This window comes from Narcine bancroftii, chromosome 11 (genome assembly GCF_036971445.1).
Source record: "Narcine bancroftii isolate sNarBan1 chromosome 11, sNarBan1.hap1, whole genome shotgun sequence".
Lineage (NCBI taxonomy): Eukaryota > Metazoa > Chordata > Chondrichthyes > Torpediniformes > Narcinidae > Narcine > Narcine bancroftii.
Window position 1 is genome coordinate 106208842 of NC_091479.1, and position 15300 is coordinate 106224141.

The 15300-nt window shown below is 43.6% G+C and overlaps 1 protein-coding gene across 12 annotated transcripts in view; it reads right to left on the reverse strand.

Annotated features, from left to right (window-relative positions):
* LOC138746293 (tetraspanin-11-like) overlaps positions 1-15300 on the reverse strand; it is a 179257-nt gene that overhangs the window by 45056 nt on the left and 118901 nt on the right. For 9 of the 12 annotated variants that reach the window (XM_069904513.1, XM_069904510.1, XM_069904503.1 and 6 more), the window contains one exon: positions 644-723. The exons of the other annotated variants lie outside the window; for them this stretch is intronic. In XM_069904513.1, coding sequence (XP_069760614.1) covers positions 644-723 — 80 coding nt within the window. Of the gene's footprint in view, positions 1-643; positions 724-15300 lie in introns of those variants that run through there. 12 annotated transcript variants of the gene reach the window in all.

A 15300-nucleotide genomic window follows, 5' to 3' on the forward strand; every position in this document is an offset into this window, starting at 1 on the left:
CAAACAGAACGAATCCAATCCATCTCATCATCCTCTCTCAATCTCAGAGAAGTGCTGGAAGATTCATGAACAGTGCTATCGAGTAACAATGACTCAATCATCCAGCTTGGGTTTCCCCACAAGCACTAAGATCTAGTCTTCATTACAACATTGGTCCAAATAAAGCACCCTCATCTCAGAACGCACAGTAAATGCTGAAGGAACTCAGCCGGTCTCGTAACGTCCATAGAAGGTAAAGATATGTTACCGACATTTCGGGCCTGAGCCCTTCTTCAAGGCATAAGCAAAAAGCAGGCAGGGCAGATGTCGTCACTGTACAGAGAGACATAGGATCCCCATACCACAAACAGAGAGTACAGAGGCATGAAGGTCAGTGTAGACATGGTCCGAACACTGCTCGAACAGTGCTGGTCTGACTCGAGTTACTGGTTCCTCCATTCAGAGTTATTCCTAGAACATCCTGTCCCTCTGCCCAAAACTTCTGTCCCTCCGCCCATCCCTCTCCCCAGAACACCCCACCATCTGCCCGGCACTCCCATCCCTCTGACGGAATACTCTACCCTCCATCCAAAACTCCCATCCCTCCCCCCGGAACTCACCGCCCTCCATCGGGAAGGCACCAAGAATGAAAGATTTTACTCACCCAGAAGACGAGGTTGAACACAAACATCAGGTACTTGAGACAACACAGGCAGCCACTAGCCATGCTGCACTTCTGGAACTCTAAGAGGAAAACAAAGGAGAGGTCCAGGTAAAACACCACATACTTGCTGCCTTTGGGCGCTGTGTATTTGTCATTCTTCGCACCCAGGTCTAGACCCCTGGGGCACGAGCTGGTGTTGCCATAAAAAGCAGCTGCAGTGAAACCACTGCCTAACTGTGGAGCAGAGCCGGAAGCTTGTCCGCCATCCAAACCTCTACTCTCCACAGACAGACTCCGGTGCAGAGATGATTCTTCACTACTCGATTTTTCCATGTTCTTCCTTTCCACAGCTGTCACCTTCAACGGCGAACATCTCAGTAGTTAGAAAGGTGAGAGCAGCAGGTCAGTCTGAAATGCAGTGCAGGCAGCAGTGAAGCCTCTTAAACAAACTCTCCTCCATTTAAAGAGCTGTAGTTTTAATGCAGTCCCAGGAACAGACAACTCGAGCCCAGCTTGTCAGAGCCTCTCGGAGCTCCCACTGCTGGTCCAGTCCACTGGCAGCTGCTCAACTCCGGGGTGCTCAGTCCGAGTGCTCTCAGATCGCTGGCTTCACTGACTGAACCTTTCACCCTGCTCACCACTGATCCCCCCTAGCACCAGTCCTCATCCAGCCAGCAGCTCTTTCCCAACCTGATGCGTTGCTGTGAGTGAAAGGCAGGAGCATTTTACACTGCATGTTGCCTCGACCACAGCGGCTGCAGCCCACACATGCACACACCCACTTTCTGCTGCCTACCCAATCAGAGAGTACGCCTTCAGGAAGCAGCAGACAACCATTTCCCTCTGGCTGTGGAAGTGTTGAACAAATCCTGGTCAGCTCAGGGCTGGTAGGAGTGAGAGCTGAGGGGAAGGGGATGGTGTGGAGTTACTCTGGGCTGGGAGCCTGTGTTAGCTCTGCCGCAATGTTCCACTAATTCTGACCTACTGAGTGCAAAAGGTACGCTTGTGGGGGTCAATTTCTAGCCAGCATCCTGCCCCTGTCCATATCTGGCCAAGTCCCTGGTCAGTCTCCCACCAGTCTCTGGCCAGTCCATGGTCAGTCTCCAGCCACAGGACGGCACTCCCACAGTTCCACCTCTCTCCCAGTGTGATAAATCTGCAAGTCCCAGGACTGTTCTATGCTCTCCAGTGACCTTGACCTTTGATTCGAGCCCGGCTGAGGGTCCTGTCATGTGGTGTTACTATTGGAGAAGAGCAGCCAATCAGTACACTGACTGTACAAATGACATCATCATCTCACATGTAAACCATCCCAAGAAATGCCTAGTGATCTGGACTCAACTTTGGTGTTGAAGAGTTTCGAGCAATATCACTGGCATCAGAAATATTTTGAACTCAAAGCGATGTGTGTGAATTCATGACATTCAGCTTTGTCGTCTGACAGCCCAAAATACTTGTGGTCCACGATGACCCTGCATGTCGTTAATATTCTACACAGATTGTTCAGAGTCAAGTTTGCTCTGAAATAGACCCCACTGCATGGAATGTTTGGAGACTCTCCATGCTCACACCAGGATGGCGCAGGGTCTCTGTTTGCATCATGTCCTCAACGATGGGAGCAAGACATACATATAGTCACAACCTACAGGTAGGGCCTCTCCACCAGCCTCAACTCCCAACTTACGATAGTCAAAACTAATGTACATGGAGCCGAGAAAATGAAATCTTCTCCCTTGCTTGGATAACACTGGACAACAATTCCCCCCCCACCCCCACAAAGGTTTGCTTTCCAAAAAAATGGGGAATGAGCTGCCATCTGATATAGTGAATGTAGATTCAATTTTAAGTTTTAAAAATAAATTAGATAAATACATGGATAGGAGAGGTCTGGAGGGTTATGGAATGAGAGCAGACCAGTGGGACAAGCTAGTTTTATTAGTCGGTACAGACCGGAAGGGTCAAGTGGCCTGTTTTTCTGTGCTCTGCTCGATGATAGACAACTTCAAGCTGAACAGAAAGATAATTTAAGATTTGGTGCATCATGTAGGATGTTGGAGAAACATTAAATTAACTTTTATTGAATTTAGCATGTTTAATCGCATAACGACACTGACGCATTGTGTTAGGTCAAATGACCTAAAAATGTTTTGCTTGTGGCGGCGCACATCACGACACAGGCAAATCGGCTCCGTATGTGATGGCTACGGTAGCGGAGCAGTTGGGTTAAGATGCCGCCGTCGGATTCAGGGATTCCTTGTGGCCTCTGCCATCGTGGTGCGGGCTTGCCTTAAAGATCAGCGCACGAGTTTCAAATAAACAGTTGAAATTGGAACTCACCTCGACCTGTGATTTCTTTCAATCTCTCGATCATTGTAGCTACTGCTACAATTGGTGACCCTGACGAGTCCAGATGTTCCTGGCCTCTCAATTATGGACACGGCAGGAGTGAATGCAGTCGCAGTAAAACTGGCCCCCTTTTCGATGCTTTGCCCGCGCACATGGTTCAGGCAAGTGGAAGCACAGTTTCACCTCTGGCAAATCAACTCCGACTTGACAACGTTCTACCATGTCGTCAGTGCCCTCGACCAGGAGACTGTAGCCAAAGTGGACGACCTGATCCACGACCCACCCGAGGAGGGTGAATACCAAGCTGGTTCTGGGGGGCTGTTGTGTGACAGCGCACATCGCGATGCAGGCAAATCAGCTCCGTATGTGATGGCTGCAGTAGCAGAGTAGCCGCATTAAGATGGCGCCATCGGGTTCGGGGATTCCTTGTGGCCTCAGCCATCGAGGGCGCCCTTTCAGGTGCATCATGATGTCACAGCCAACGTGGCGAAGGCTCACCCTTAAAGAGCACTGCGCCAATTTCAAATAAACAGTTGAAACTGGAACTCATCTCGACCTGCGGTTTCTTTCAATCTCTCGATCATTATAACTACCGCTACATGCCACTAATTTTAGTTTATACTCAGCATCTGTTACCTCTCACGTCAGTGTCCAACAATAGTCGGCTAGCATTAATGGATTCCAGTTACCCTGATACCACTTTTCCGTGGTCGCAATGTCCTGGTGAAACCTTTCACTGTTTATGTCACTGACTGTACCACGATCAGCAGGGAAGAAGTCCAAGTGCAAATGCAGAAAATGAATTTTCAATTATGTGCTGCACTTCAAGGTTTTGTAGCTTGAAGTAGATGTAAATTATGACAAGAAATCACAAAAATAGGTTATATCTAAAAATCAGGACGCAATAGGAACATTTTAAGTTGATTTTTGTGATCTGCAACACAAAATTCATAAAATACACCCAAAACTGTTCAGAAAACAAAATTTTCAATGTCCTGTGTTAGCACCACTTCTCTCAGACCCACATCTGATGCTGTGGAGCCTCTTCTCTCTAGTGTAGCTTAATGCACTACAGCCTCCGTGTACCACGTCAACCCAGATACATTCAGTACGCCCAACAACTCGAACCTCACATGTCACCTCCATGATAACGAGTTGGTTGCTGTACAATATACTGATGCACCAAAGTCCTTACTTGCTGCAGCCGAACAGGAACTTGTAAAGAAAAACTATATTAGTAAACTAAATAAATTAAAAGGGAGAATAAATACATCAGATGGATATGAACACTCACAGTAATCTTAGAGCAGAAAGTGATTTGTAATATTGCAGACCAGCCTTTTGTGGTGTTGGAGTAGTTTCTGATTAGTGTAGCAAGGTAGGTTCAGGAGCCCAAAACCTGTTGGAAAGACACTGTTCTTGAACTTAAGAGGTGCTGGAAGAACTCAGCAGGTCTCGCAGCATCCATGAGATAAAGATGTATTACTGATGTTTTGAGCCTGAGCCCTTTCTCAAGGTTTTTTACTACAATCACAGCATCTACAGACTTTCATGTTTCACTTGAACCTAGAGGTCCTGGTCTTCAGGCTTCTGTACCTTCTTCCCAAAGGGAAGAGTGAGATGAGGTTATGACCAGGGTGATGGGGATCCTTTACGACGCAGGCTGCCTTCTTGAGGCAGCAACTCACATAAATGTGTTCAATTAAGAGAATGGACCAGATTATTTGCTCACAGCAGTTTTGCAGTCTGCCGGGATTGGAACGCCCCCCCCTCCAACACTCACCTCCAGCATATTGTTGCCAAGGTAGGTTCTGGCCAGAAACCCTATCGTAGACACAGAGCTGAACGATGGATCTGATCAGCTCAAACTTTCACTTTGCTTGCTAGAGTAGCTGAGTCTATATCAAGCAGCATACTTACAGGATTAGAGGGTGGGTCAAGAATGGAGGTTCTCCAGAACATTCTATCTGCAGGGTTGTGGAGCTGGATCATTGCAGGTATTTAAACTAGGACAGGAGTTGCTCTGTTAATGGCAGTGCCCCTAAAGCATGTCATGGAGCAGAGGGACACGTACATAGCTCTTTAAGGATGGCAGCGCAAGTAGACAGAGCACTGAAGAGTGTTTGGGATGCTTTCCTTCACCGGTTATAGCACTGATTACAAGTGTTGGACCCAATATTGAAGTTAAACAAGATGTTAGTGAGGTCACAAGTTGGTAGCCCAATATAGGAAGGATATTGTAAACTTGGAAAGGGTACAGAAGAGGTTCACAAAGATGAAGCTGAGTTGTCATGAGAAACTGGAAAAATTAGGCCTGTTTTTCTCAGAGAGTAGAAGGTTGAGAGGGAACATTATAGAGGTTGATAAAATCTTGAGTGCACAGTTAAGGTGAATAGTGGAGAAGAGAACCCAAGATGAGAGTCCTTAACAACAAGGTGAGAGAGTGAGATTAAGAAGGGATGTTCTTCACTCTGAAGGAGGTGGAAACAGAGTGAGCTGCCACACGGCGTGGTAAAGGCAGATATATCAGCTTCATTTAAACAACAGTGGATAAGTCCGTGGAAGGGAAGGGAATGAAGGTATGAATAAAAGGGTATGAAAGAGGGTGGGAAGGGAGAGGGAGTATGAAGAACGAGGTGCAGTTATCAAAAATGAACATGAATGAGACAACATGCACAATTTCCTCTGGATGTACGAGAACACACACACTTGACTCATGAGATAAGAAGAAACAGGAGTGGTCCATTCAGACATTCCTGCTGCTTTTTCATCCAATGAAATCAGGGCTGATTTTTAACTTACACCTCTTTCCTGCAACAGAACTACTTCCTTTAATATCAAAAAATCTACTGAACTCTGCTTTGATTCAGTGACCGAGCCTCCATAGCTTTCTTGGGTACAGAATTCCAAATTGGGTGTTGGTGGTGTGTTTTTTGGGAATAGCATTATGACTGAGTTATGGAAGGAGATAAAGTTGTCCCTCTCAAGTTGTTGCTTAACTTGTGGAAGCAGATTTCAATAATATAAGAGAGGAGCCAGCAAAACTAGGCTGGGAGAAGATGGAGTTCAAAGTCCCATGGAACACCCTCCTTCAGGGTGAAGCCTCACCTCAGTTCTCATCAGCTGATCACTTCCTTAGAGATTGTGATCTCGAGTTCACAGCAAATCATCCTTGCATCTACCGTGTTCAAGTCTGATACATTTTTAAATAAATTTCAACATGATCATTTATTTGAACTCTCTTCAAATCTGTTCAAGGTCTTCTCAGGTGGAAGATCTGCCACATCAGCAATTAATCTGTGAACATTTGCAGCATTCGCTCTTTTGGAAATATTCCCTTCCTTTTGTAGGGAGATCAGATCTGTGCAATAATATTCCAAGATGCAGTCTCACCATGTAATATAAATTAATAATTTGGATTTGAATGTGGGAGGAATGATAGTTCATTTGGAGATGACACAAAAATGCTGGTGTGAATAGTGAAGAAGGTTGTCTTAAGGCTACAGCAGAATACAGATCATATTGAAAGTAAAGCAGTGTTGGAAAATAGAAATTAATCCCAACAAGTATCAGGTGATGCAGTTTGGGAAGTATTATACGAGTTGGACACTCATTTTAATCTAAAAGGTTCATAAACAGATGATTTCAGATTTATTATCAGAGAACATACATGACATCACATACAACACTGATTCTTTTCTCCTGCGGGCGCAACAGAATTACCACTATTGGTAATGCAAAAAATAAACATGTAACAAATGTAAACAAACTGACTGTACAATACAGAGAGAACAAAGAAAATTAATAAAGTGCACAAGTAAGAGTCCTTAAATGAGTCTCTGATTGAGTTTGTCATTGAGGAGTCTGATGGTGGAGGGATAGCAACTGTTCCTGAACCTGGGGGTGCGAGTCTTGTGGCACCGATACCTCTTTCCTGATGGCAGCAGCAAGAACAGAGCGTGTGCTGGGTGGTGTGGATCCTTGATGATTGCTGCTGCCCAACAGCAGCTTTCCCTGTAGATGTACTCAATGGTGGGGAGGATTTTGCCTGTGATGCCCTGGGCTGTGACCACTACCTTTTGGAGGGCTTTGCACTCAGGAATATTGGTGTTCTCATACCAGACTGTAATGCAGCCAGTCAGCGCACTTTCCACAACACCTCTGTAGAAATCACCAAGGTTTCTGATATCATACCAAACCACCGCAAACTCCTGAGGAAGTAGAGGCGCTGACATGCTTTCTTCACGATGCCATTGGTGTGTTGGGTCCAAGAAAGATCCTCCAAGAGAGTGACTTCCAGGAACCTAAATAGGCTTACCCTCTAGGGGTCCAAGCCTAGAGTCCTCTGAAGATTGTAATATAAGTAAATAGGTGGTGAAGAAGACATTTTGCATGCTTGTCTTCACAGGATGAGGCAAACAAAAGTAAGTTGGGATGTAATGTTGCAACTTTACTAAACTCTGGTTAGACTGCACTTGTATCAAATGGATTTCTTGACACTTTTCTGCAGAAGAGGAGAGCACAGAGGAGATTCACCGGGATTCTGCCTGAATCAGAGGATTTTAGTTATTGCGAGAGACTGGATTGGTTAGCTCCTCTTCCCTAGAGTGAAGGAAGGGTGACCTGATGGAGATGTACAGGATTGAGAGGTATAGTCAGGGTAGATGCTAAGAATCTTTCCCCCACACTATTAGTGTCAAAGGTGAGAGGAGAGTGTTTGATATCTGAGACAACTACTGCAATCAGGTACAATGACTACGTTTAAGGATAATTTATACAGGCTCTCAAATTGAAGAGGCACAGAAGGATGCGGTCTCATACAGGCCTGGGAAGAGTACAGATGAGCAAATAGGTGAAGTGTGGATGTTGAGTGCCTGTTTCGGTTTATCTTTGCTGTGTGAAGTTTATTTTCAAACGTACCATGATTCAGTGACAAGCTTTGTTTTGTCTGTTATCCAGGAAAAGGTTGGGCAAAATAAATAAATTAACTACTGTGTAAAATAGGGGACCTAATGCAGGAATGGAATGAAAGCTGGTGGGTACGTTGTTGGGGACAACACATCTGCACAGGCCTGTGCAGATAGTGGTACACTTTTGAGCAGAGATCACCTCACTGCCAGCTTGACGCAGCTCACTCGAGCCAATTCCAAAACGGTTAGCTCTTAAAGCTACATTACCTCAGAGAAGTAAATAGCTTCAGATTCCAGAGTCGCATCTCATTTGATAACAGCGGTTGCAAGCAGAGCAAACATGCAAAAGCACACAGCCCAACACATTCCCGCATGTAACTGATATTCATTCAAGCCACATACCAGAGCCAGCTCTTCGAACTGTCAGCAAGGTTCTACAGCTGGATCACATTCTGGGACATTGTTTCTTGAGCAGGGTCTCCCCTTCCCACCAGAGTGACCTTTGCCCACAAAATATGAATGGTAGGCCAGAATTAATCACATTTATGTTGCGTCAAGTCACTCCAGCTGAGAACCTCAAAGCATTGAACTGCTGCGACATAACTGGAGTAGTAGTCACAAATGGATTTGATACTTATTTAAATTACCTTTGAATTCAAATTTCTTACAATTTTTAAATAGTATGGCAATAATTTAGTCCATGGAAACAGAATCTTTGGCTCATTGGGTCCAAACTAAACTACTGCCCAATAGATTTAAACAAAAACTACCTGAACTATTGCTCATGGAGTCGAAACTAAACAAAGAAACACAAAAACAGCAGAATCTGAAGGGACACAGCAGGTCAGGCAGCATCTGTGGAGCGAAATGGTCAGTCATCGTTTCGGGCCATTGCACACTAAGGGGCGGATACTATTCCCCTTGATATATTTGACTTCGATCTCACCCTTTTCTAATTTTGTCTCGATAAAAGGGTCCCAACCCAAAACATACAAAATTATTTAGGGCATAGATGGGGCAAAAAGTAGGAAATCTTTCCCTTTGCAGAGATAGGGATGTCTAAAATGATCAGGCTCAGATTTAGACTTAGAGAGCATTGAAAGAAGACATTTTTTTAATCCAGGATGTAAACCTAGAATGGACTGCCAATGTGGGCCTGGAATCGGGCATTCTCACAAGACTGAGGAAGTAGCTAGACCCTCACTTGAATCAGCGAGCCATGGAATGGTGTGGTCTCTGCTGGTTGAGGGTGCATGTACAGGAAAGTCTGGGTGACACAGTGTGGGAATATGATTGACCTGTCTGGGTGACACATTGCAGGAACACTTCCCTTGTCTGGGTGACACAGTCAGGGAATACTCCCCCCCCTCCGCCCCATTTGGTGACACAGTGCGGGAATATTCCTCCGTCTAGATGACATGGTGCGGGAATATTCTCCACAGACAATATCCTTCCCCATAATTAACGAAACTAATGACATTATGATCATTGGAACAAAAATGCTCTCCTACACATATTTCTGTCACCTGTCCTGCCTCATTTCCTAATAGGAGATCCACTATTGCATTCTCTCTAATTGGTACCTCTATACATGGATCGAGAAAACTTTCCCAACACCTTTGAGAAACTCTAAGCCATTGAGCCCTTTTACAATATGGGAGTCCCATCTGGACAGTATGTGGAAAATTAAAATCCCTAACTATCACAACCTTATGTTTCCTGCAGTTATTTGCTATCTCTCTACAGATTTGCTCGCCCATTTCTCGTTGACTATTGGTCTAAGATACAACCCCATGAGTGTGGTCAAACCTTTCCCATTCCTCAGCTCCACCCATAAAGCCTCAGTGGACGAGCCCTCTGGTCTGTCCTGCCTGAACACAGCTGTGATATTTTCTCTGATGAGCAATGCCACTCCTCCTCCTTTCATCTCCCCATTCTATTGTATCTAAAGCAACGGAACCCTTGAACAATTGAGCTGCCAGTCCTGCCCCACCTGCAAACAAGTTTCACCAGTGCCCACAACGTCATAATTCCATTTGTCAATCCACGCTCTAAGATCGTCTGTCTTTCCTACAATACTCTTTGCTTTGAAATAGATACATTTATAATGAATATTTCCTGTTCTTTGCTTATTCCTTGAAGGGCTCAGGCCTGAGACATTGCCAATATATCTATGAACCCTGCAAGTCTGGCTGGGGACTGGATTCCTCCAGCATTTCGGTGTGTTTCTATGAGTACCTCAATCACAGCAGCACACAACGGTTGCAGTATTTTTTAAAAATAAAATTATTTTTCACTATGAACGATATTAACCAAAATACACATAAACATTTCCCTCTTGAATATACAGTGTCATTTTCTCCCCTTCCCCCCCACTCCTTCCCACCCCCCTCCCCACCCATTCAACATTAATGAAACATCAAGCCCATTAAACAATGTCATCACACAATGAAAATAAACAAGAAAATTGTGTCATCTACTTTTACCCACTGGGTCAGTTCATTTTGTCGTCTTCTCATTCTATCATTTTAGGGGGTGGAGGTCCGGGGTAGGCCTGCTCTGTTGTGTTCCATGTACGGTTCCCAAATTTGTTCAATACTGTGACTTTATTTTTTAAGTTGTATGTTATTTTTTCCAATGGAATACATTTATTCATTTCTATGTACCATTGCTGTATTCCCAGGCTATCTTCTGATTTCCAGGTTGACATTATACATTTTTTTGCTACAGCTAAGGCTATCATAATAAATCTTTTTTGTGCTTCATCCAAGTTGAGGCCTATTTCTTTACTTCTTATATTACTTAGAAGGAAGATCTCTGGATCTTTTGGGATGTTGCTTTTTGTGATTTTATTTAATACCTGATTTAGATCTTCCCAAAACTTTTCCACTTTCTCACATGCCCAAATTGCATGTACTGTTGTTCCCGTTTACTTCTTACAGCAAAAACATCTGTCTGATACTGTTGGGTTCCATTTATTTAACTTTTGGGGTGTGATATATAGCCTGTGTAACCAATTATATTGTATCATGCGTAACCTCGTGTTTATTGTATTTCTCATCGTTCCGGAGCATAGCTTTTCCCATTTTTCATCTTTACGTTTAGATCTTGTTCCCACTTTTATTTGAGTTTACAGATTATTTCATCGTTCTCTTTCTCTTACAGCTTGATGTACATGTTTGTTATAAATCTTTTAATTATCATTGTGTCTGTAATCACATATTCAAAGCTGCTTCCTTCTGGTAACCTCAGCCTGCTTCCCAATTTGTCTTTTAAGTAGGTTTTCAGTTGGTGATATGCAAACATTGTATTGTGAGTTATACCATATTTGCACTTCATTTGTTCAAAAGATAATAATTTATTTCCCGAAAAACAATTTTCTATTCTTTTGATCCCTTTTCTCTCCCATTCTCTAAAGGAAAGATTATCTATTGTGAAAGGGATTAGTTGATTTTGCGTCAATAATAATTTTGGTAGTTGGTAATTTGTTTTTTCCTTTCTACGTGAATCTTCTTCCAAATGTTGAGCAGATGGTGCAGTACTGATGAACTCCCATGTTGCACCAGCTTTTCATCCCACTTATAAAGTATATGTTCTGGTACCTTCTCCCCCATTTTATCTAGCTCTAACCTGGTCCAATCTGGTTTTTCCCTTGTTTGATAAAAATCTGATAGATATCTTAATTGTGCTGCTCTATAATAATTCTTAAAGTTTGGTAGCTGTAAGCCCCCTTGTTTGTACCATTCTGTTAATTTATCTAGTGCTATCCTCAGTTTCCCCCTTTCCATAAGAATTTCCTTATTATTTTCTTTAGCTCACTGAAGAATTTCTCTGTTAAGGGAATTGGTAACGATTGAAATAGGTATTGTATCCTTGGGAAGATATTCATTTTAATGCAATTTACCCTTCCTATCAGTGTTAGTGGTAAATCTTTCCAATGTTCTAACTCATCTTGTAATTTCTTCATTAATGGATGATAATAATCTAGGCCATCTATACAAAATAAATTATCTAGTCTAATACCTAGGTACCGGATTGCTTGTGTTTGCCATTTAAATGGTGATTCTTTCTTAAACTTTGTGAAATCTGCATTATTCATTGGCTTCGCTTCACTTTTATTTCCGCTGATCTTGTACCCAGATATTTCTCCAATTCCTTCAATTTCTTATGTAATTCTTTTATTGATAATTCTGGTTCTGTTAAGTATACTATGGTGTCATCTGCAAATAGACTGATTTTATATTCCTTCTCTTTTATTTTTATCCCTTTTATTTTATTTTCTGTTCTTATCAGTTCTAGTGGACATCCCTGCCCAGTTGACCTGCTTAATTTAAATTGGTTCGATATATATCCATTCACTGTCACCTTTGCCAATGGTCCCTTATATAATGCTTTAATCCAATTAATATATTTCTCTGGTAGGTTGAACCTCTGTAGTACTTTCAATAAATAATTCCATTCTACCCTGTCAAAGGCTTTCTCTGTATCTAAAGCAACTGCCACTGTTGACGTCTTATTTCCTTGTACTGCAATGATTAAGTTAATGAACTTACAGATATTGTCCGTTGTTCGTCTTTTCTTAATAAATTCAGTTTGATCTAGTTTTACTATTTTTGGTACACAGTCGACCAATCTGTTTGCTAATAGTTTTGTCATTATCTTATAATCTGAGTTAAGTAGAGATATTGGTCTATACGATGCTTGTGTTATTGGATCTTTCCTAGTCTTTGGTATTACTGTAATTATTGCTGTTTTACATGAATCTGGCATGTTTTATGTTTCTTCTATCTGTTTCATTACTTCCAGGAGAGAGGAATTAATAAGTCTTTAAATGTGAACAGTGGCAGTATTAACTACAAGATCCTTCCAGCTTCCCAAACTCACGAGCCCTGGCACCAAGGCAGCATGTGCATCGGATCACCACCATTCACACATTCTGCTCTAAGTTGCACATCAGATGACTTGGAAATAGACCATCAATTTCTCTTTGTTGCTGGGTTTAAATCACAAGGCAAAGACCAGCTACAGCACCTGTCAATCACTGTCCACTGCTGAGAACTCACCCCAACATTTTTTGCACAACAAATCCCATCCGATGATTGGACCAACTCCACTGGTTCAACCTGCCATCACCCCTCCCTTATGTCATTCCACCCAGTACCCAGCAACTCCAGTCTCCCTTTTCCCTCCCCACCTGGGTCCGTCGCTGCCCTCCTCACCTGGTTCCACCTATCACCTGCCAGCCCTCAACTCCCCTCCTCCCCTCTGTTCTTTTCACTGGCCACCTCCTCATTGCAGGGTCTTGACTTGAAGCCAACCATCCCTCTGCCTCCATGGATACTGTCTGAGCCGCTTAGTTCATGGTGCAATTTCAGCCCAAGACACGAATATTACACAAATCTAACCTTCTGTAAAAGTCAATGTGGAGAAATGACTGAAATCGGGTATCAGAGGAATTTCAAGGCCAAGCTTATTTATCATCTGATTGTATCAGTACAACCTGACGGAACAGCGTCTCTGGTCCACGGTGCAAACAATGTAAACATACATACAGACAGATGACACATATTCACATCACATATGTACATATATTCAATTAATATAGTAGAGGCTCAGGAGTTGTTTTAGCAGTTCAACAGTCTCACTGCCCGTGGAAAGAAGTTGTTCCTCGGCCTGGTGGTTCTAGCTCTGATATTCCTGTATCTCTTCCCCACCGGTGGTAGATGGAAGATGCTGCATGTGGAGTGGAAGGGGCCTTCCAATTTTGAGAGCTCTCTTTATCAATGATCCCAGTAGATCATGTTGATGGGAAGGAGGGAGATCCCAGTGATCCTCTCTGCCACTTTTACCATCCTGTGGATTGACCTCCGATCCATGTTTCTGCAGCAACTGTACCCCACTGGGATGCAGACAGGCAGGATGCTCTCAATGGAGCTCCTATAGAAAGTTGACAGAAAGATGGCCAGTAGTCTTGCTTGCCTCAGCCTTCTAAGGAATTGCAGTCGCTATTGTGTCTTCCTGACTTCTGAGGAGATGCATGTCCACAATAAGTTATTAAAGTGGACTACGAGGAACTCGGTACTCTCTACTACCAAGCTATTAAAGTGTAGTGGAGGGTAGTCATCTTTGGTCCTCCTGTAATCCACAATCATCTCCTTTGTCTTGACCACGTTGAGACACTTTGTGCAACTAATCGCCAGTGTTTGGAGGCAATTCTGTAGCCTGATGTGTACAGAATGTGTTAACAAGTTGTGATGGATGTGAATGTCTTTCTCACACCTGCTGTGTGAAGGAGATGTCTGCAGGCTGAAACTGCCCAAGTGCCTGACAGGCATGGACGGATTGTGGCTCCAGAGCTGGAGTGCTGGCATTCCAGGAAGTATGCCATGTCATTGAAATAATCCTTCACAATCCTCAGTAATTAAATAACAGGTGTTCCCAGCAAGGCTTTTTGCTCTGCCCCACTTCCTAATCTAAAGACACCCTGCAAAGGAATGTAAAATAGTCCAGCTGTCCAGTTACATACCACGTACCCAACATCTGGCTGACAAACAGCCTGCGGTGGAACTGTTCCCATGAATGGATCACGAATGCGAAATCTGATCTTCGAAAGGCTCAAAAACCAGGCAGATATGAAGTTGGCAAAGATACAAAAGCCTTCTCAATTTATGAAAGTGTCTGATTTAAATGTGAACTGTTTCTCACACTCACACAGACACCAACATTCTCTCACATCCGCACTCTCTCACACGCACACCCTCGCGTATTCGCGGGTGCACACCAACACTCTCATGTGGATTTGCACACACACAAGCACACAGACATAGTCCTCTCTCACGCACACACACTCCGATCCTTCATCACCAACGATATAATCATGAACTCGACCTCGACATTGGTCTCAGCTCAAAGATGGAGCCTTCACCAAAGGAGACAAGGGAGGCAACAACCAGTTTGGAGGGTTAGAGATCGCGATGGATGTAGAGATATGATCGCCCGCGTCGGACATCAAGGCACCTGAACGATGATGATGTGTCCCTCAATGTGAATATCTGAGGGAGTCACTGGAACCCCAACATGACAGGATCAGCCACATAAATAGCCGACTCCATCCAGTTGGGATCAGCGTCATCTGGATTGTCAGTGAGGGCACTCACCGTGCGTGTGCCACCAGAGAGGAACACAACCAACACACAACAGGGGCCTGAGCTCAGGTACGGTATCCAGGTTTCACACCGATTCTAAGACATTACTCCAACAAACACACAAGAAAGCAAATCTTTCACAGGTAAGCCTTTGCTCTTGGTTCTTGTACAGATCCCAAATAAATCAAAAGCTCTCCTTCTCACACATTCTACCCCAGTGGCTCGTACATGCAAGGGATCAGCTGCAATTCTAACA